The sequence below is a fragment of the Hypanus sabinus genome, chromosome 11 (assembly GCF_030144855.1).
Source record: "Hypanus sabinus isolate sHypSab1 chromosome 11, sHypSab1.hap1, whole genome shotgun sequence".
Taxonomy (NCBI): Eukaryota; Metazoa; Chordata; class Chondrichthyes; order Myliobatiformes; family Dasyatidae; genus Hypanus; species Hypanus sabinus.
In genome coordinates this window covers 72,342,417-72,366,583 of record NC_082716.1, presented here as the reverse complement: position 1 = coordinate 72,366,583, position 24,167 = coordinate 72,342,417, and the positions used below count along the sequence as shown (strand labels likewise).

Genomic DNA, 24,167 nt, shown 5'->3' with positions numbered 1-24,167 from the left:
TCATCCTGAAATGTCAACACCCCTTCATGTCAACAAGACTGACTTGTTGAGGTTTTCCAGCATTTTTCATGTTCCTTTCTGATTTGTAGCTTCTACACTTCTGTATTCTTAATTACCTTTGACACGTTCAGGGTAGTTGAAGACTCGCTGCTCTCTATGGGCTTTAAAGCCTGCAGTTCTGTTTGGAAGTGTTAATGTCAGCTAGCAAACGTTAGCCCCAGTTGTTGAAAAATTTCCACTGGAGGGAGTCACTGCTATAAGTCATCGTGTCTGCTTGATTGACAGAAGAATGACTTCCTTCTGCAGTTTTCCTTCCTTTCTTAGATAAATGGCAAACAGGTCTTCGACAGAGCATGGGTTTCATATGGCAACTCTCAGGTAGTCTGTTAACCTTGTAGCTACCAAGTGTGGTGTTATGCTAAATTAATTGCACAGAGGATGCTGAATTGATGGTTCTCCTGCATGCTATGATAAAATATTCAATTGTGTTTTGTAGGAACTCACTGTGAACTGGAAATTAATGAATGCTCGTCTCAGCCTTGTCTGAATGGGGCAACGTGTCAGGATCATTTTGCCAGCTACACGTGTACATGTTCTGCAGGCTTCACAGGCAACAACTGTGAAGTAAACTTTGATGAATGTGCTAGTCACCCATGTCAGAATGGAGGGAAGTGCATCAATGAAGCAAATGGGTAAGTTAATAATGATTGCGACGTCAACTGGATATTGGCCCATAATTTCAGGGCAACGGTGAACAGGATGATAACAGGGGTTCATTTTAGATGCTCTTTACAACTGTCTGCCTTTCTTTAATAACTTGCTGTAATCAGAAAACATTTTTTAGAACCTTTCATGGGAAATGGGAATGGGTATTGTGTGAACTGGGTCTATAAATACGCATCTCCACAAACCGTCAGAACTACCACAGAACAATGCGTGTAAACTGGAATAGTTAATTCTGTGCTACTGAATTTACTAGTCCAGCACCGCTGCTGACTCTTTGGATCCACTTTGATGCTGAACCATTCCTGCTGTGTAGTGATAGAATATGAATGTTGCAGTTGCCCAGCAGTCACATTTAGGGAACTGTCAACTGAACTCATTCCAGGTTAGACCCAGTGAATGGACAGCAGTCTACTGATACTAAAGGAACAGGATTACCTTTAGGGTCAATGGCAAGTATAGGGTGAGCAATGTTACTTTTCAATTAATTGAAGTAATCTTATTTTATCTTTTAGAAATGTTTGGCTTCTAATTGTTTCATTTGAATTTTAATTCTTCGGTGAATGTTTGTTAATGTGAGGATCCTTCGTGTAACAAATCAAGTTCAACATAGAAACATAGAAAACCTATGGCACAATACAGGCCCTTCGGCCCACAAAGCTGTGCCAAACATGTCCCTACCTTAGAAATTACTAGGCTTACCTATAGCCCTCTATTTTATAACCTCCATGTATCCATCCAGGAGTCTCTTAAAAGACCCTATCGTTTCCGACTCCACCACCGCCACTGGCAGCCCATTCCACACACTCACCACTCTCTGCATATAAAACTTACCCCTGACATCTCCTCTGTACCTACTTCCAAGCACCTTAAAACTATGCCCCCTCGTGCCAGTCATTTCAGCCCTGGGGAAAAGCCTCTTTCTATCCACATGATCAATGCCGGTCATTATCTTGTACGCCTCTATCAGGTCATCTCTCATTCTCTGTTGCTCCAAGGAGAAAAGGTCAAGTTCAGTCAACCTATTCTCATAAGGCATGCTCCCCAATCCAGGCAACATCCTTGTAAATCTCCTCTGCACCCTTTCTATGGCTTCCACATCCTTCCTGTAGTGAGGCGACCAGAATTGAGCACAGTACTCCAAGTGGGGTCTGACCAAGGTCCTATATAGCTGCATCATTACCTCTCGGCTCTTAAACTCAATCCCATGATTGATGAAGGCCAATGCTCTGTATGCCTCTTAACCACAGAATCAATTTGTGTAGCAGCTTTGAGAGTCCTGTGGACACGGACCCCAAGTTCCCTCTGATCCTCCACATTGCCAAGGGTCTTGCCATTAAAACTATATTCTGCCATCATTTTTGACCTAACAAAATGAACCACCACATACTTATCTGGGTTGAACTCCACCTGCCACTTCTCATCCCAGTTTTGCATTCTATCAATGTCCCACAGCAACCTCTGACAGCCCTCCACACTATCAACAACACCTCCAATCTTTGTGTCTTCAGCAAATTTATTAACCCATCCCTCCACTTCCTCATCCAGGTTATTTGTAAAAATCACAAAGAGTAGGGGTCCCAGAACAGATCCCTGAGGCACTCCACTGGTGACCGAACTCCATGCAGAATATGACCCGTCTACAACCACTCTTTGCCTTCTATGGGCAAGCCAGTTCTGGATCCACAAAGCAATGTCCCCTTGGATCCCATGCCTCCTTACTTTCTCAATAAGCCTTGTATGGGGTACCTTGTCAAATGCCTTGCCGAAATCCATATACACTACATCTACTACTCTACCTTTATCAATGTGTTTAGTCACATTCTCAAAAAACTCAATCAGGCTCGTAAGGCATGACCCACCTTTAACAGAGCCATGCTGACTATTCCTAATCATATTATGCCTCTCTAATGTTCATAAATCCTGCTTCTCAGGATCTTCCCCATCAACTTACCAACCACTGAAGTAAGACTCACTGGTCTATAATTTCCTGGGCTATCCCTACTCCCTTTTTTGAATAAGGGAACAACATCCGCAACCCTCCAATCCTCCGAAACCTCTCCCATCCTCATTGAAGATGCAAAGATCATTGCCAGAGGCTCAGCAATCTCCTCCCTCACTTCCCACAGTAGCCTGGGGTATATCCCATATGGTCCCAGTGTCTTATCCAACTTGATGCTTTCCAAAAGCTCCAGCGCATCCTCTTTCTTAATGCTCAAGCTTTTCAGTCCACTGCAAGTCATCCCTACAATCTCCAAGATACTTTTCCGTAGTGAATATTAAAGTTAAGTATTCATTAAGTACCTCTGCCATCTCCTCTGACACTTTTCCACTGTCACACTTGATTAGTCCTATTCTCTCACGTCCTATCCTCTTGCTCTTCACATACTTGTAGAATGCCTTGGGGATTTCCTTAATCCTGTCCACCAAGGCCTTCTCATGGCCCCTTCTGGCTCTCCTAATCTCATTCTTAAACTCCTTCCTGCTAGCCTTATAATCTTCTAGGTCTCTATCATTACCTAGTTTTTTTTTAACCTTTCATAAGCTTTTCTTCTTGACTAGATTTACAACAGCCTTTGTACACCACGGATCCTGTACCCTATCATCCTTTCCCTGTCTCATTGCAACGTATCTACGCAGAACCCCACGCAAACATCCCCTGAACATTTGCCACATTTCTTCCCTACGTTTCCCTGAGAACATCTGTTCCCAATTTATGCTTCCAGGTTCCTACCTGATAGCTTCATATTTCCCCTCACTCCAATTAAATGTTTCCCTAACTTGTCTGTTCCTATCCCTCTCCAATGCTCTGGTAAAGGAGATAGAATTGTGATCACTGTCTCCAAAATGCTCTCCCACTGAGAGACCTGACACCTGACCAGGTTCATTTCCCAATTCCAGATCAAGTACAGCCTCTCCTCTTGTAGGCTTATCTATATACTGTATCAGGAAACCTTCCTGAACACACCTAACAGACTCTACGCCATCTAAACCCCTCACTCTAGGGAAATGGCAATCAATATCTGGGGAAAAAAAATCTCCCACCACAACAACCCTGTTACTATTACTCCTCTCCATAATTTGTCTCCCTATCTGCTCCTTGATGTCCCTGTCACTACTGGGTAGTCTATAAAAAAACACCCAGTAGAGTTATTGACCCCTTCCGCTTCCACCCACAGAGACCCAGTAGACAATCCCTCCATGACTTCCTCCTTTTCTGCAGCCGTGACACTATCTCTGATCAGCAGTGCCATGCCCCGACCTCTTGTGCCTCCCTCCCTGTCCATTCTGAAACATCTAAAGCCTGGCATTCGAAGTAGCCATTCCTGCCCCTGAGCCATCCAAATCTCTGTAATGGCCACAACATCCAAGTGCTGATCCACGCTCGAAGCTCATCCGCTTTATTCAAAATACTCCTCGCATTAAAATAGACACATCTCAAACCATCGGTCTGACTGTGTCCCTTCATTATCACCTGCCTATCTTCCCTTTCAAGTTCAAGTTTAGCCACTCAGCTGTACACATATATACAGCCAAACAAACCAGCATTCCTCTGGGACGAAGGTGCAAAACACAGTGTATATATCACATACAGCACATAAAATAGTATTAATACAATAATTTTAACAAATAATAAAAATATATTCTGTAAATGCATCTACAACATATGGTTAAATATACAACAGTATAATGCTACTGGCACTGTCATAAATAATGTGTACTGGCTGGTGGTAGAGTGTGCAGATGTCTAACAGCCTGGGGCGAAGAAGCTGTTATTCAGCCTGACAATCCTTGATCTTATACTGTGGTGCTTTCTAACTGATGGTGGGAGGTCAAAAAGATTGTAGGACAGATGGGAGGGGTCCTCGACAATGCTGAGGGCTCCAAAAATGCAGCTCTTCTGGTAATTGTCCTAGATGAGGTGAGGAGAGAGACCCCGATGATTCTCTCAGCAGTCGTCATAATCTGATGCAGGGTCAGCGGACAAACGCCTTGCATTTCCCATATCCTCAATATTTTCACTACAGTACCCAGGCCAATGATGATCATCTAACTTGGATATTGTGCAAAGTTCCTTTTATGTTGTGGCAATCCCTTTGCTTTATAGAATTTAACAAAATAACTGGATATGTTTTTTTTTTGTTTGGTCCAAGATTGAGCAACTTAGACATCTTGAAATGCAGTGAAGAAATTAGAATACTGATGGACTTGCAGAAACTTTACAGGAAATGTGAACTCCATGAAGGTTTTAAATTACTTTGTCAAATTGCTTTCTTTTTAGTATAGGACAGACAACAGATTTACAGTTTCCCCCAGCCCAGCTGAAAAAAAATCTGGGGTCTGTACTTTTATATTGTACACTGATGATGACGTGAAAGAAAGGTGATAGAGTGACATACTAGTGGTGCTCTTGCCTCAGAGCACGAGTCACCCAGGTTCAATCCCTGGTCCGGTGCTCTCTGTGTGAAGCAGGAGTTCCCGACCTGGGCGTCCATGGATCCTTTGCTTAATGGCAATTGTCCATGGCATAAAAAAGTTTGGGAACCCCTGGTGTAGAGTTTGCATATTCTCCTCCAGATGTTCTGGTTTCCTCCCACATTCCAAAGGTAGTGGAGACACAAGAGATTGCTGATGCTGGAAGAACTTGGCAGGCAAGAGCTTCTCTAGAAATAAATTAATTATTGATTTCAGGTCAAAATGCAGCAAAAGGACTGAAATGTCGACAATTCCTTCTCTGTCATGAATACCACTCAGCCTGCTGAGTTCCACAAGATTGTTCATTCCATAGGTTCATCTAAAGTGGCTACTGTAAATTGTAGTTGACACATAAATGAGTGAAGTGGTTGTGCCGGAATCTTTGAGGAGTGTTGATGAGCGTGTTTGAAATGTAAAAGAGGATTACGGTACTGTGAAGAGATGCTTTATAATCAGCTCGAACTTGGTGAACCAAAGGGTCTGCTTTCATGCTGCTGATCCCATTTGAGTTCTTCCCTCGGTTTATTTTTCTCCATGAAGTAGCTGGCTTTCAGCATACTGCACTGTGATCACTGCTCAGGAGAAGTCTGCTTGATGTGATAAAGCCTCTGAAAGAGAGCAAAGAATTAAAGGGTTGATTGGCTTATCTCAGTTTAGTATCTGAAAAAGGCAAACATATTTTAGTTAGACCCTTTGAGAATAATTAATGCCAATAAATTACTGCTTTTTAGCTAGAAGTTATATATTCCAACATGTACTTTAAACATTATCAATGTTATCTCCTGTTAGTATTATTGTATTGAGGGATGGAAACATTAGTGTACTTTCTGACTGTACCCCTCTCACCAGCCTCATATGCAAACTCAGCTCATTTACTAACACTGCTAACAGGCATGTGACTCAGCGGTGAGAAGGCCACCTTTCATAAACAATGTATGTCTGGGGTCATTATGCTTGGCGGTTCAACCAGACAGGAAAGTTGGGACATTCCAATTAATGGAATCTTGATTTGAGCAAATGCTATGTAAATACTGCCCGTACACGGTTATTGGTCGGCAAGAAATAACAGATCGTGCACCACATAAAATTATAAAGGAAGTATATTTACCAATTTCAGCTTTATCAAATAGTTAATAGGAAAGGAAAAGGGCCCATTACAGTTAAATGAGTCCAATGTGCATATAACGTTGGAGCTCATACAGGAGTCATCTTTTCCTCATGCGCTGGACCACGGTTTGTGTGAAAACACCTGCCGCAGTCTGAACTTTCCTGGAAGACCATCTCCAGCAGCTGGCTCTCTCTCTCTTAGGAGTACTGGCCCTTCCTTTTTGCAGCCATCATTTACACAAGGCACTTTGTCAACAGGGACTGTCCTTCAATGGTATCCTGCAGTATCCTCCCTTCTGTTCTGCTTCACAGCTCCCACAAAAGACCCCAAACCAGGCTACTATCCATCATAAAACTCTTTCCACCCCGCTCCCTCTAGAACATTCTCCCAATCCCACCATCCTGATTGGCTGACACAACATTCCTAAGTTGAACAACATGGCCTCTTACTGCTATCCAAAACCAAAACATTCTACCAGCAAGTTGCACTGCTTTAGCAGAAAGCTACTAAAATGAAATACCTAGAGCACAGCAATAGAAATCTTAACCAGGGCATTACATGACTTTTCTACATTTATACGTATTGGAATGGTTACTTGAGTTTCTTGTTAGAGAATCAAATGCATGCCACTAATCAGATTAATGAAACCTATACATTTCTACAGGTGAATGTGGAAATATCTTACTTTAACTTTTTCTTATTATGTAGTAAGCTATTTGGCCCATCAAATCTATGTTGGTTCTCAGAGCAATCTCAATAAACACATTTGTCTCTCACATGCCCATTAACTTCCCCAACTCTCCTTGGCACTCACTGACACCAATTAACCTATGTCTTTGGAGTGTGGGAGGAAAAACTAGAGTACCCAGGGGCAACCTGCACTGTCTCAGAGATTGAGACTATAATATTAAGGGTAATTGAGGAAGCAATAACTTAAAATGTTTTAGTCCTTAGAATAAATAATTTTAAAAATATTGCAATTCTTACTTATAACTATAATAATTAATTCTGTCACAAGGCATTGGTTTGCTCATGATAAACTCTGTTATCAAAGATCACTGATTGTAAATAATGTTTAATCGTAGACTGCCTTTCATTTGACTATTGCAGGTATAGCTGTGACTGTGTGAACACTGGATATACGGGTTTGCACTGTGATTTCTATGTCCCTGGTTGTCTTTCACAACCCTGTCTCAACAGCGCCACCTGCCAGGACACTGATGGAAATTACACCTGTCACTGCTGGCCAGGTTTGTGGTTTTACATTTTGTATAAACGACTATTGTTATCTTGTTCAAAGTATCAACATAATGTTATTAAATAAAATCAGCATTTTCTATTAATTTATCATGTTGGAATATTTATGGTTATATGTATTTTAATATAGTCAGTGCCTTGATTGCTCTAAGTTCTGATTTAAAAATATTTGTGCTGTTTGCTGTACTCAGGCACGTGGTTTTTCTCACCATGTACATAGTTATGCAGTCAAACCATACGCAGAACATTTCTGTTTGTAAGAAGAAGGTGCTAGTCTTGTGAATGAGACATAGGAGCAGAGTTAGGGGACTTGGCCCATGGACTCTGATCCACCATTTAAACATGGCTGATTTATTACTCTCTCGACCCCACTCTGCTGCTTTCTCCCGGTAACTTTCTACATGCTGACTAACCCAGAACTTATCAACCTTTGCTTTATCTATACTCAATGGCTTAGCCTCCACATCTATCTGTGGCAATGAATTCCACAGAGTCACCGACCCCTTGCTAAATAAATTCCTTCTCATCTCTGTTCTAAATGGATGGCCCCTCTATTCTGAAGCTGGGCCTTCTGGTCATAGGATATCCTCCCCAAATCCACTCTAAGTATTTCAATATTCACTAGGTTTCAATCAGATCCTCTCTCATTCTTCCAAACTCCAGAGAGTATAGGGCATCAAATTCTTCTTATATGTTACCCCTTTCATTACTGTAAATCTCTTCTGGACTCTCTCCAATGCCAGAATATATTTTCTTAGAAAAAGAGCCCAAAACTGCACACAGTACTCCCAAGTACAGTCTGACCAATGCATTACATCTGCTTTTATACTCTAGTCCTCTTGAAATGAATATTAACATTGTATTTGCCTTCCTTACCAGTGACTCAGCCTGCAAATTAACCTTTAGGGAATCCTGCAACAAGGATCATCCCCTTTGCACCTCTGAATTTTGTATTTTCTCCCCATTTAGAAAATAGTCTACATGTTTATTCCTTCTACCAGAGTGCATGATCAGACACTTCCCTACACTTTGTTCCAGCTGCCACTTCTTTGCCCATTCTCCCAATCTGTTCAAATCCTTCTGCGTTCTCCCTGCTTCCTCAACATTATCCACTCTTCCACCTATCTTTATATCACCTGAAAACTTGGCCATAAAGCCATCAATTCTGTCATCTAAATCGTTGACATGTAAAATGAAAAAAGCGGTCCCGATACTGACCTTTGCAGAACAGCACTTGTTTCTGGGAGCCAAGCAGAATAGGCCCCTTTATCCCGACCCTTTACTTCCTGTCAATCAGCCAATCCTCTATCCATGCTAGCATCTTAGTCGTTATCGTGCTAAGCAGCCTTGTGTGCGGTACCCTGTCATAGGCCTTCTGAAATCCAAGTACAAAACATTCACTGATCTCCTTGCCTATCCTGCCTATCATTTTCTCAAAGAATTGCAACAGATTTTTCAGAAAATACTTCCTTTAACTAGGTTCGCTTTGGCCTACTTTATTAGGCACCTCCTAGTATCCCAAAACTTCAACCTTAATAATGGACTCCAACATCTTCCCAATTACTGAAGTCAGGCCAACTAGCCTATAATTTCCTTTCTTATGCCCGCGTCCCTTTTTAAAGAGTGGAGTGACATTTGCAATTTTCCAGCCTTTCAGAACCATTCCAGAATCTAGTGATTCTTAAGAGATCTTTACTCATGCCTTCACAATCTCTTCAGCTACTTCTATCAGAACTCTGTGTTGTAGTCCCTCTGGTGACTTATCTACCTTCAGAACTTTTGGTTTCCCAAGTTCTTAGTAATAGCAACTAGATTTACTTCTGCCCCTGACATTCTTGAATTCTGGCATTCTGCTAGTGTCTTCTACAGTAAAGACTGACACTGCAGGGCAAAATCAGTTCAAAGATTCAAAGTGCACTCGTTAGGAATTTATAAATTATATAACCTTGAGATTTGTTTGTTTAACAAAGCAATGAACCCAAAAGAACCTAATTTACAAAAAATAAGAACAACCCTCAGTACCCACAGAAAAAGAGGAAAAAAATCAAAACAAATCATGGAAACAATGGAAGAAACAATAACAATAACAATAGCATTCTGAACCAAATTGAGTCCTTAGATCCAAATTCCCAGAGTAGGCCTGAAGCCTCAGTCTTCAGTTCATCATATTAGCAGGGCAAGTCTCTAGAAAGTTTGCAGACATGAAGCACAGCAGTCCCAGAACCTCAGCATCATGGAGAGAGGAGCCCCAAGACTCTCTGGGTGGGCTTTTTAAATTGTATGAACCTCTCATTAAGACCTGGGCTCGGGGCGGCGAATCACTCCGGGCCTAGAACACGCTGCACAGCGATTCACTTTGGACCTAGATTTCACTGTCAGAGAAGCCGTTCTTGACCTCTCCAAATCTGCCTGGCACTTAGAACTATCCAAGCTCGCCTGACTCTCAACACCTGATCTCTCTAGTCATCTGGGCTGGAGTTTGGATTGTCTAAACAGCATACTGTACCTCACATTAGGACCCAGGCCTTGCTGTGGCATATTGCTCAGTTGGTGGCGTAACACAAGCATTGGTACCAATGACATAGGGAGCAAGGGGGAGGAGGTCCTGACTAGAGGGAATTAGGGAAAAGCCTGCTGTGGAAGGTATGGCCTATATACAAAGGATTGGTTGCATGGGTTTGCTGGAGCCATTGGGGAGGTTTTAAACTCATTTGGCAGGGGGATGGGAACCAGAGTGATATGACCGAGGATAGGCATGCAGGGTAGGGGTCTTGTCTAAGTTGCCTGCTGAGTGGACTTTAATGTGACAGCAGTGGTTTCAGTGCTACCTGTTCGCAATGAAGCAGTTTAACTCGTTCTTTAACACAAGATGACAATGGTAATCTCATATTCTCGGTTTTATTTCCTTTCCTTGAGTTTTGTGCAGTGTTTGTTACGGCATTGCAAGTCACTTCCCACGATGATCACTCATAGTGTGTCATTTAAGCCAACATGGAAACCAGCTCGGTCCAGTATCACAGATCGATACACTGTGTGGCTATTAATCATGATTATGAAAGGTCAAAACAAACCAAACAGTCCTGCCGAAGGGCTTCAGACTGAAACATCAACTGTACTTTTCATCCATAGATGCTGCCTGACCTGCTGAGTTCCTCCAGCATTTTGAGTGTGTTAAGCAAACAACTACATTTAGTTTTAAAGATGTATGTGGCCAAGTTCTCTGAGCAGTAAATTATAAATGCATGGAATGTCAAGAAAGATTCTGCAAAATTCAGAGTCCCAATATGTAACCAGTTCCTAGAAAGTGGAGCTCTATCAAGCATTAATCCAAAATTACACATTTTTAGAAAGCTGAGGCCTAGACAGTGAGATCCTGCTCAAACAAAGCTATGTATGCAAAACTGTCTCTTAGCTGAATGCCACAGAACCATGAAGTAAAGACATTTTTGTACAAGTTCTTTGATTTGTTCTTCAACTCTGTTGTTACTAATAGTTCATAATGTTTGTGGGGAGCACGATTGTCAGTGACAGCTGCAAGCTACCCTGGACATTACCTGCTGTCAGTACCTGGTTCAGATTGTCTGCATTTCTTGGAGGTGATTGAGCAATTCTGAGCTTTAGTGTGGAGAGAGTGAGTGAAAAGACGAATGGAAGGAGAGGGCCGATGAAAGAAAAGATTCTGATTAAACTTAGGCGGAACAAAGTGTAAAGAGGAAAGGTAAAAAAGGAGAATGGATGATGGATGAATGAGAAAAAGGATGAATAAAGAGAAGCAAGAGAGAAAGGAGTGAAAAGACAAGTAAGAAGGGGCAGGTGAAAGAGGTGAGAGCAGACATGATATCTTTTCCCTCTGCTTCATTTACTAATTTCTAATTCAACAATCACAGGCTTAAAGAATGGTAGAATTTTGTTCAGATATTTGATGTCCTTTCCCCCACAATCCTTATCCAACTCTATCCCCCCCCCCCCCAAATAACCCTCATTTCATGACTCTTGGGCGGAGAGTATTGATTAATTTTCTTTTGCGGTCTAGACTGTAAAAGTAAATGTTACCATCATATGCATTTTGTGATTTAAATTCAGGTTTTGTGGGGGCACGATGTGAGATCGATATCCCTGAGTGCTTCAGTAATCCTTGTCTACACGGGGCAGAGTGTGTTGAACTCTCCTGGCGAAGCTTGTATGGAAATACAACTGAATTGCCTGTAGTCTTTAGCTATGAGCGTGCTTCTGGCTACATCTGTAAATGTCAGCATGGATTTACAGGTAACCTTCGCAGTTATACTTTGCATTTTGTTTCCTGGGGAAGAACATTGCAGAAATCATCAGAGATTTTAGTTTACGTTGGTAGTAAACAAATACTTAGAGACAAAACAAGGCTAAGGATTTTGCCCTTTCTTTCATCTGGGGACTACTATCAGTTTAATTATTGACATTATAGTAAGTGATGTCATTTGGCGAAACACTTCAATAATAATGCACATGGAAACTGATATTAATGAACTAGTTACTATACATGGAAACTGAATTCTAATTTAGAAATATTATCAAAGGAAACAGATGCCCTTAACATTGTATGAGTTGTCCGTTAAAGATGAAATAGTTTTCCGTGGAATTAATAATTTTTCAAAATTAGAATGTCTTAATTGGTAACTCACTGGCTTAAAGACTTTTTAAATCAATTTTTAATGTAGCATTCCTGTTGCATCCTCGTTGGGAATCTTACTCTGGAAATTGGGGTAGGCAGGACAAAAATTCTAACAAAACAGAGGAGATGAATTTCCTTTTGAGCACTAAAAGACTCCAAAATATAAGCAAATTTATTGAACCCGGAGCTGGGTCAATCTTCAAGAGCACTTCGCCAGATTATTTCGAGTTGGAACATAGAACGGTGCAGCATGGGAACAGGGCCTTGCGCCAAACCAACTGAAAATTAAAATAAAAACTACAAATACTAATTCCTCCTATCTACACAATGTCCATATCTTTACAACTTCATCATATTCATATGCCTATCTAAATGTCTCTTAAAAGCCTCTAATGCATTTGCCTCACCATACCAGGTGGTGCATTCCAGGCATCCACCTCCCTCTGAGTAAAAACACATACCCCTCCCATCTCCTTTGAACCTACCCCCTCTCACCTTCAGTGCATACTCTCTGGTACTAGACATTTCAACCCTGGGAAAAAGCTGCATACATTTCTAAATTTCAGTCCATCCATCTGCTTTAAGCTGAGTCAGTGGCTCTGAGACAACATGTAAAATAGACTCTGGAAAAAGCAAACCCTTTTTAGGATGGTTTCTGCTTAACTTGTCAGTTTTGTGGAGAATATGAACATGTTTCTCTCATGAGAAACTTATTTTAAAAAAACTCCACCAAGAGCTCGCCAACGTTCTCCCACAAGAGGAGGGCAGGATACATGATGTCAGAAAAAGGACTGCCTCCTGGTTAATAAACCTGTAGCAAACTGATACATTGCAAAACAGAGGCAACTAATTGACTTCACACTGCTAAAGAACATTAGACAGCTCAATTAATATACAGCCAGATGCAAATCTTCCCGTGACCATTTCAAATGCTGAAAAAGGATCAACATCAACAAGCCTTTTTAAAATGTATTGATTAACATAATTAATACAATATTGCTGGTAACCAGTTGGGTTATGGGATTCATTGGAACAGAACTGCTTGTGTTAGGCTTTCTCAATTTCATACATCAGCAGAGATGTAAGGACCCTATGTAAGGCCTTCTATGTTAGGACCCCTGTAGTATCCAAGATACCTTCAAGGAGCGATGCCCTAGGAAGGCCGTGTTCATCATTAAAGACCCCCACCACCCAGGGCATGCCCTCTCCTCATGGCTACTGCTGGGAAGGAGATACAGAAGCCTGAAGGCACACACTCAACGATTCAGGAACAGCTCCTTCCCCTCTGCTGTCCGATTTCTAAATGGTCATTGAAGCCAATATATATTTACTCCAGTTCAGTATTTTTTCTCCATATTTATTTATCATTTATTTCATTGTACTCTTGCCATAAAGTTAACGAATTTCATGATATACATTGGTGATATTAAATCTGATTCAGATTAGTCCTTAAGGACAACTCACCACAGCCATTTTATATCAGTAATTGTTTAACAATTACTTATCAACAGGTGGTTACTTAGAACAGATTCACTGAAACAGACTAACTAGATGACAATTAACTGCTGTTAATAGCAGATGGAAGAAATTAGTGTTAGCAAGTGCTGGGGAAAATGGACAACTTTGATGTAATGTGATGTGTACATTGAATGAGGCCATTCATGCTTGGTTCATGATAAAATTCCCCCATACAGGAGGTAATATAGTTGTATTTTGCAATAAGATGCTGAGACAAGAAAGTTATCTTCTTAGCTTTATTAGTAAATAGGAATTGACAGTCGAGTAGTCTCCCAGACCTTTTCCATTCAAGTTACTAGTTAGTAACTAGTTTGAATTTGATCTTAACCGTTGGATAATAATCATAAAGCAAAGGTGAAAGTTTTTGTGTCTTTTATTTGGTATATTGTATATAAAGGGAAGACGGGAGGATGAATACAGGCCCTGGTGGAGGACTTTGTCAAATGGTGCAAACTGAATCTTCTGCAACTCAACATCAGTAGGTCAGAGGAAGACTAAGCCTGAGTTGCTCCCTGTTACCATTGACAGTGGATGCGGTGAGAACCTACAAGTACCTGGGGGTGCACCTGGATGACAGACTTGAGTGGAGCACCAACACAGAGGCTGTATACAAGAAGGACCAGAGTCGCCTCTTCTACCTGAGGAGACTGAGGTCCTTTGGAGTGTGCAAGCCTCTTCTTTGCATGTTCTACCAGTCTGTTGTTGCCAGTATGCACTTCTTTGCAGTGGTGTGCTGGAGCAATGGCATCAGCATTGCCCCAGGCTCAATAAACCGATTAGAAAGGCTGGCTTGGGATTTCCTGGTGGTGGCTGATGGAGTAACAGCAATCTGCTGTGCTGCAACCTTCATCATCTTACTATTTCCAATCCAACTTCTTCTGTAAGTGTGATATTCTTTCAATGTGGCTACAAGGGGTGCTAGAGGTACTAAAGAGGATGATCTCCCTGCCTCTTTGGATTCTATTATGGATTTGCTGCAAAGTCATACACGAGAAGCCTCTGAGAAGTTTCAACAATTCAGCTCTGAATTTAAACAAATAGATGGTAAATTGGATTCTATTCAACAAACTCCTAATGAACACGATAAACATATAAAAAAAATAGTGAAGCAATTTTGTCGTCTTTGGAAATGGAAGTGGATCAATTGCAAAAGCTTTGTGAAAAGCAATTGAAGTCCAACGAAAAGTTAAGACAGAAGATTATCAACCTAGAAAATAGGTCTAGAAGAAAAAACTTACAGGTTCTGGGTCTCGAAGATTTAACCGAAGGTAATCATCCTATGGAATTTTCTGCAAACTTTTTGCAAGAATTATTTCTGGAAATTTTGATGTCTTTGCCTACGATTGATCGCACTCACAGGTCTCCCGCGTTTAGACCTCCTAACAGAGACAGACCAAGATCAGTAATAATCTGTTTTCATGAACTTAAGACAAAGGGACTGTTAATACGTGAATCTCATCGAAGAGGCATGATTGTCTATAATGATTGCAAGGTTAGAATTGTTGAAGATTACTCGCCTGAGGTTATGCAGGAACGTGCTAAGTTCAAAGAAGTTATCTCCGAGTATTTTAACAAGGGTTTCAAGCCTTCCCTTCGCTACCCAGCTCAACTCAGAATCACACATAAAAATGGATCTTTCGAATGGTTTTGTTTGACTGTTGAAACACAAAGGTTTTTAAAATCTGAAGGCTAGTTGTTTAGTTTGTCCTTACATGAAGACACAGGATTAAATGAGAAACTTTTAATTCACAAATCCTGTTGAAGGGGCATGATTGGTTATAGACTGGCATATTAAGACTCTCAAAGACTATTTGCTTGAGGTTATGCAGGATCATGCTAAGTTTAAACAAGCTTTGTTGGAATTTTTTTCACAAGGGTTTCAACCCGTCCCTTGGCTACCTAGTCTGACTGAGAGTCTCATTAAAGATGGATCCTTCGAATGGTTTTGTTTGAATACTGAAGCACAAAGATTTTTTAAACTTGAAGGGTAACTGCTTAGTCTGTTTTTTCATGAAGGTATAAGATTAAATGTTTAATGTCTTTCTGGATGAATAATTGTATCTTTTATTTTTGGTAAACTTTCGTAAATAATTTCCTTTTGTATTTTTAATAATGTATTTTTGATATACAAGAATTGAATTTCTTGTTTGGATATTATTCAGCCTAAGTTGGAATATAAATAACCTTGAAACTAATTGGAATGATAACCAGGTTTTTTGGGGGGTTGTCCGTAGTTGTAGATGCCGACTTTCTATTGGTCAGTCTTCTTTCTTTGGAAGGTGGGCGGGGATCGTTTTTTTTTCTCAGAAGCTGTTTACAAATTTTGAGCCAACTTGTTCCTTGGTTACCATTTCTCAAGGTTTATGGGTTGGTTTTTAACTTACATTTTAACCCTTCCTTTAAATAACGTTAAAATGGACCAAACTATTAATTTACTCAGTTTTAATGTGAAAAGGTTAAATCACCCTATGAAACATAATAAGATTTTTCCTTATATTAGGAAATTTAAGGTCCCTATTATTTTCTTACAAGAAACTCACATACGGAAATGTGATAATTTATGTTCTTTTAGCCATTGGAATGGACTTTGTTTTCACTCTTCTTTTCAGGCCAAACCTAGAGGAGTTTAGAATCTTATAGATAACACACTTTCCTTTGTTCAACATAAAGTAGTGCCTGATACTAATAGATGTTTTGTTATGGTTTCTGGAAAACTAGATAATAAGTTGATAGTATTTGCCAATGTGTATGCCCCAAATGTAGATGACCCAGGATTCTTTGAGCATTTTTCCCGTTTTTACCAGATCTGAGTCTTTACTCTTTGGTGATATGAGGAGATTTTAACTGTTGGCTAGACCCAATTTTAGATCGATCATCTTCTAAACCAACGCTTCTTAATAATTCAGCTTTGGTTATTCAATCTCTTTTATTGAAATGTGGTATTGTTGATGTTTGGCATTTCTTGCATCCTTTAGATAGGGTGAACTCGTTTTTCCCATGTTCATCATACATATTCCAGGATTGATTATCTTTTTATTGATAGTCAAATGATTTCATCATTTTGTTCCTGTGAATATAAAGAGATTGCTGTTTCAGATCATGCTCCTGTATTTCCATCTTTAAATATCCCTGGTCTTCCTCAAACAAACAGATTTTGGCATTTTAATACAACTTTGTTATCTGATAAGGAATTTTTAAAATTTCTAGAGAGGCATATTATTTTGTTTTTGAAGAGAATAAAAAGGAAAAGACCTAATCTTATTGTATGGGATACTTTCAAGGCCTATATTAGAGGACAAATTATTTCTTATACTGTGTGTATCAAGAATAAAGCTAATAAAGAAAGAATTGAATTAGCCAATCAGTTGAAACAACTAGATCAAAAATATGCTCTAGCTCCAGATCCTGTTTTTTATAAAAGACATGTTAAAATTAAATTAAAAGTTAAAATTAAATATGATCTTCTGTTAACATATTGAATTGAAACTCAATTTATTAAAGATAAAACTCAATTTTACATTCACGGAGATAAATCAGGCCAACCAATTAAAAACTTATGTAGTGAAATGACAAATAAAGAAATTTGCAAAACTAATGGTGATAGGACAACTGATCACTTTGAAATAAATGATACCTTCACAGAATTCCATTCTAAACTTTAAAGATCTGATACCCCTAAAGATAATACTGTAATGAATAATTTTCTAGATCAATTAAAAATCCCTGCACTTTCTGCAGATAATAGCAAATATATGGATCAACCCATTTCTTATGAGGAAATTGCCAAGGCTATATGTTCATTACACTCAGGGAAGGCTCCAGGTCCAGATGGATTTTTTGGAGAATTTTATAAGGCTTTTTCTTCATTAATTATCCCACAGTTTTTGGATTCTTTCAAATTGGGTAGCTTGCCTCAATCTTTCTATGAAGCCTCTATTTCGCTTATCTTAAAGAAGAACAAGGACCTAACTGAATGCTCTTCATATAGGCCAATTTCATTACTCGATGTTGATACTAAAATCCTTTCTAAAGTTCTGGCTCTTACGATTGAAAATATTTTACCTTCTATTATTTCTGATGATCAGACTGGATTTATTAAAAACCGACATTCCCATTTTAATATACACCATGTATTAAATGTTATTTACTCTCCCTCCCCGGAGATATCAGAATGTGTGATATCCTTAGATGCTGAGAAGGCCTTTGATCGGGTTGAATGGAATTATTTATTTAAAACCCTAGAAAAAATTAATTTTGGACCAGATTTAATTCAATGGATTAAATTACTTTATCTACCTCCTTATGCTCGTGTTGTTACTAATTTTCAAAATTCCAAACCATTTAAACTTCATCGCAGAACTAGACAAGGCTGTCCATTGAACCCTTTGCTCTTTGATCTGGCTTTAGAACCCTTTGCCATTGCTTTTCGAGAATCTAATGATATCTGTGGTATTTTAAGGAGAGATATTACTCACAAAATCTCGCTTTACACTGATAATATATTGCTTTTCATCTCTAATGTTGAGACCTCGTTACCTTGCATACTTTCTTTACTCTCCCAATTTAGCCAGTTTTCAGGATTTAAATTGAACCTACATAAGAGTGAATTATTTCCTTTAAATAATTTGGTATCAATTAATACTAATCTCCCTTTTAAAGTTGTAAGGAATCAATTTACTTACTTGGGTGTAACAGTCACTAAGAATTACAAACACCTGTTTCACGAAAACATTCCTACTTTATTGAATCATGTAAAAAGGGTATCATTACATTGGTCACCTCTTTCAATATCATTGATTGGACAAATTAAACCTGTTAAAATGAATATTCTACCTAAATTTATATATCTTTTTCAGGCTTTACCTGTTTTTATTCCTAAATCCTTTTTTTTTACTCTCTTAATTCTATTTTATCCTCCTATATATGGAAAAATAAATGTTCTCATTTAAATGAAGTTCATTTTCAAAAATCTAAAATGTCTGGAGGTCTGGCCTTACATAATTTTAGGTTTTATTACTGGGCAGTTAATATATGATATCTTACATTTTGTCAATATTATATTAATCATGCAGACTGTCTGGTATGGGTCTCTTTAGAAGCTAACTCTGTTAATAAATTGTTATTATTTCTCTTCTTGGATCGTCACTTCCTTTATTTTTAAGTAAACTGATAATTTAATAGTTAAATATACTCTGAGGATCTGGATACAATTTAGAAAACACTTTGGTTTATTGAGATTTTCTCTTTCAAGTCCCATTTATTCTAATTTTTTTAAACCCTCCAAGAATGGGACAGGTTTGGTATTAAATGTATTTGGGATCTGTTTGTTGGCGGAAACCTTTTCTCATTTGAGCGATTGTCAGCTAAATATAGCTTACCCAAAACTCACTTTTTTAGATATCTACAAATCATAAACTTTCTAAGAACTCAATTATGCACATTTCCTATAAGCTCAGATAAGAACTTACTAGATGTAATTTTTAGTTTGACACATTTCCATAATAGTTCAATATCTAATGGTATGTTACTGGAGATGAGGAATTTCCTTTAGACAAAATTAAGAATCTCTGCGAACAAGATTTACAGACATCAATATCTGAGGAAACTTAGAATGAAAATTTTAAACTGGTTAATACTTCATCGCTATGTGCTCATCATTCCCTCATACAATTTAAGATGGTACATAGAGCTCATATGACTAAGGTTAAGCTATCTCGTTTTTATTTGGATATATCTCCCTATTATGACTGATGTAATACTGGAGGAGCTTCATTAATTCATATGTTTTGGACTTGTCCGAATCTTGAAAAATATTGGAAGAAAGTTTTTTGAACTTTTTCCTTACTTTTAAATGTCAGTTTTAAGCCTAACCCTCTGATGGCCCTATTCAGTATTGTTGCAGGACAGGATATTAAGCTGAAGGCATCTGATTTACATATTTTGGCCTTTAGCTCTCTTACAGCTAGGAGGGCGCTTTTCTTTAAATGGAAAGATGTTTTTCCTCCTACTCTCCTCAATGGTTATGCGACGTTATGTCATGCTTAGAATTAGAGAAGAATTGTTGCTCAATTTCTGAATCTCATCAAGACTGTCAAACATTGTGGGTACCTTTTCTGAATTATTTTCAAAACCTTCAACCCATTGTTTAAATTCAGATGTTGGCTATTATTAATTTTTATTATATGAGAAGGTATTTTACCTTTTTTCTCTTTAATAAACAGCTTTTGTCTTGGTAGGAGTTAGATTCTTTTTTTGTAATAAATTAGTATAGCTCAATATAACTTTTGATTAACATACATGACTACAGGGTAATGAGATTGTTATTATGAACAGATATAATGTAATTGGTAGTTTTTAAAATCTTTTTTGACCTTTTATATATAATTTCTTGTACTCTGTATTCCTTTATGTTGAAACTAATAAAAATATTGCGAAGAGAAAGGCTGGCTCTGTATAGGAGTCTAATTGGACACACACTGGAGGCTGTGGTACATAAAGGACCCTACAGAAAATCCTGGCAATTCTTGACAATGTTTCTCACACTCTGTATGCCACCTTGGCTGAACAGAGGAGCACTTTTAGTAATAGACCAAGACAACTGCACTGCTCGAAGGAGCATTATACAAGTTCATTCTTACCCTTGGCCTTTAGGCTCTATAATGAGTCAACCTATAGGCGGGTAAGTGATGACCCTCTCATGTTAGACTGTTTGAAGTAACTTGAGTTTTATTCCTTCATTCTTCTCTTCTGGTATTTGTATATCTGTGCACTTGTAGTGTTACTGTGGCACTGTAATTTTCCCTGGGATCAATGAAGTCCCTATCTATCTTCTTTGTAATTCAGTTATCAGTAAAAATGTCTGTAACGCATTACAACTTTGCCTGGCAATGATAAGGTTGAATACTTGTGTGAAGTATACATTGAAAAAAAATTACAATGCAATTGATTCTTCCAATTGTACAATGCACTTCTAAGGATGGTAATGTTTCACTGTATTCCTAATATCCCACCTGATAATGTGACCAGACTGTACACTTGCACCATAGGGTCAAGCTCTGTCATGTAACGCACTACTAAATGTTTTAAAAATTAATTACAAGAAAAGATGTATACTTAAAAATGGACCCCTTGTTGGTTGCGCTAAAAGTAGTAGGTTGGGAGTACAAGACCATAAGACATATGAGCAGAGTTAAGCCATTCGGTCCATCAAGTCAGCTGATGGATGATCATTTTCCCTCTCAACCCCATCTTTCTGCCTTCTCTCTATAACCATTCATTCCCTGGTTAATCAAGAAGCTATCAACCTCTGTTTTAAAGACACCCATTCACTTGGCCTCCGCGGCTGCCTGTGACAACAAATTCCATAGATTCGCCACCATCTGGCTAAAGAAATTCCTCCTCATTTCTTTCATAAATGCCTATTCTGAGGCTTCGCCCTCTGATCCGCTATAGAAAATGTCCACTCTATCTAGGCCGTTCAACTTTCAGTAAGCTTCAATGAGATCCCTCCTCGTTCTTCTACATTCCAGTGAGTACAGACCCAGAGCCAGAGTTCTTCATATGATAACCCTTTCATTCCTGGAATCATTTGAACGGACACCCTTTGAACCCTCTCCAATGTCAGCACAACTTTTCTGAGATAAGGAGCCCAATATTGCACACAATACTCCAACTGAGGCTTCACCAGTGTCTCATAAAGTGTTAGCATTACATCCTTGCTGTTAGATTCTGGTCCTCTTGAAATGAATGCTGACATTGCAATTGCCTTCCTCACCAACGACTAAGCCTGCAAATTAACCATCGGAAAATCCTACCCAAGTCCCTTTGCTCCTCGGATTTTGGAATTTTCTCTCTATTTAGAAAATAGTAGTTTATGCATTCATTTCCTCTACAAAAGTGCATGACCATACACATACTGACACTAGATTCCATCTGCCACTTTTTGCCCATTCTCCCAATCTGTCTAAGACCTTATGCAGTCTCCCTGCTTCTTCAACATTACCTGCCCCTCCACCTATCTTCGTATCATTCACAAACTTGGCCACCATGCCATCATTTCCATAATCTAAATCATCAACATACAACATAAAAAGAAGCAGATCTCAACACCGACCCACGTGGAACACCTCTAGATACTGGCAGCCAATCAGAAAAAGCTCCCTTTATTCCCACTTTGCCTGTGCCAATCAGCCAATGCTCTACCCATGCTAGCATTTTTCCTTTAATACCATGGGAGCTTATTTTGCTAAGCAGCCTCACGTGTGGCTCCTTGTCAAAGGCTTTCTGAAAATCCAAGTACCAAACATCCATTGATTCTCCTTTGTTCATCCTGCTTGTTATTTCCTCAAAGAACTCCAAGAGATTTGTCAGGCAAGATTTTCCCTTAAGGAAACCGTGCTGACTTTGGCCTATTTTATCATGTGCCTCCAAGTACCCTAAAATCTAATCCGTGATAACTGACTCCAAGATCATTCCAACCATTGAGGTCAGGCTATAATTTCCTTCCTTCTGCCTCCATCCTGCTTGAAGAGTGGAGCAACATTTACAATTTTCGAGTCCTTTGCAACCATGCCAAAATCTATTGATTCTTACTAATGCCTCCACAATCTTTTCAGATACATTTTTCAGAAACCTCAGATGTTGTCCATCTGGTCCAGTAGACCCATCTACCTTCAGACTACTCAGCTTCCCAAGCACCGTCTCCCTAATAAAAGTAATTGCACTCACCTTTATCTCCTGACACTCTTGAAATTTTGACATACTGATTGTGTCTTCTACTGTGAAGACTGTTACAAAATAATTAATTCAGTTTGCCTGCTAGTTCTTGTCTCCCATTACTAGCACTTCAGTGTTAATTTCCAGTGATCCGATATCTATTCTCGCTTCACTATTACTCTCCTCTAACTTCCCACTATTTTTTGCCCTATTATATGCCCTTTTTTTTTTGCTTTTATGTTGGCTTTGGCTTCCCTTGTCAGTCACAGTTGTGTCATCTTCCCTTAGAATACTTTTTCTTTGGAATTTAACTATCCTGCTCCTTCCAACTTGCTCTCAGAAACTCCAGCCATTCCTGCTGGGTCCCCTTCCAATCAACTTTGGCCACCTCCTCTCTCATGCCTCTATAATTCCCTTTACTCCAATGTAATACTGAAACAGTTGACCTTAGCTTCTTCCTCTCAAATTGCAAGGTGAATTCTATTATATTATGATCACTGCCTCCTAAGCGTTCCTTTACTTTAAGCTCCCTGATCAAATTCAGTTGAGTACACAGTGCCCAATCTAGAATAACTGTTCTCCTAGTGGGCTCAACCACAGGCTGTTCTAAAAAGGCACTTTACAAGTTCTCTTTCTTGGAATCCAGCACCAACCAGATTTTCTCAATTTTCTTGCATATTGAAATCCCCCATAACTATTGTAACATTGTCCTTTTGACATGCCTTTTCTATCTCCCATTGTAAGTTGTAACCCACATCCTGGCTGCTGTTTGGAGGCCTGTATATAATTCCCATCAGAGTCTTCTTAACCCTGTATTTTCTTATCTCTACCCACAAAGATACTACATCTTCCAAATGTATGTCACCGATTTCTATGGATTTGATTTCAATTTTACCACAGAGCCATGCCACCCCCTCTGCCTATCTGCCTGTCCTTTTGATACAACGTGTATCCTTGGACATTAGTCTCCCACTTATAATCTTCTTTCAGCCATGATACCCACAGTGCCATACGTACCAACCTGTAACCGTGCTACAAGTTTGTCTACATTGTTCCATAAATTACGTGCATTCAAATATAATCCCTTCAGTCCTGTATTCATCATCCTTTTCTATTTGGTCCCCATTTAACATTGCAACTCATCCCGCTCACTGTAATTTTGCCCTCCTTGCTGGGAGTCTCACTACAGATTGCCTTAGTAGACCAACTATGTCAGTCATTAGCACTATCACTCCAGTTCCCATCCCCCTGCTAAATTAGTTTAAACTCTCACCAATAGTTCTAGCAAGGAAATTGGTCCCCCTTGGGTTCAGGTGTAAACTGTCTTTTGTACAGTTCATACCTTCCCCAGAAGAGATCCCAATAATCCATAAAACTGAAGCCTTGCCCCCTGCACCAGTTTCTCATCCACGCACTCACCTGCCACATCATCCTATTCTTATCCTCACTGCCATGTTGTACAGGCAACAATTCAGAGATTACTACCCTTGAGGTCCTGTTTTTCAGCTTTCTACTTAGCTCCTGAAATTTTCTCTTCAGGACCTCTTCCCTTTCCTTACCATTGTATACCAAAGAGACTGGCTGCTTGCCCTCCCTCTTTAGAGTGCTGTGGACCTGGGAGGCAATGTACCATCCAGGTGTCTCTGTTACATCCACAGAATCTCATGTCTACTCCTCTAACTATGAAATTCCTTATCACTGCTGCACTCCTCCTCTCCCACT

At 39.3% G+C, this 24,167-nt stretch overlaps 1 protein-coding gene across 1 annotated transcript in view; it reads left to right on the top strand.

The window, feature by feature from the left end:
• crb1 (crumbs cell polarity complex component 1) overlaps nt 1-24,167 on the top strand; it is a 144,063-nt gene that overhangs the window by 44,749 nt on the left and 75,147 nt on the right. Inside the window, exons 3-5 of the mRNA XM_059983528.1 lie at nt 497-692; nt 7,418-7,557; nt 11,648-11,830. Of these exons, the coding sequence (XP_059839511.1) occupies nt 497-692; nt 7,418-7,557; nt 11,648-11,830 (519 nt within the window). The remainder of the gene's footprint in view (nt 1-496; nt 693-7,417; nt 7,558-11,647; nt 11,831-24,167) is intronic.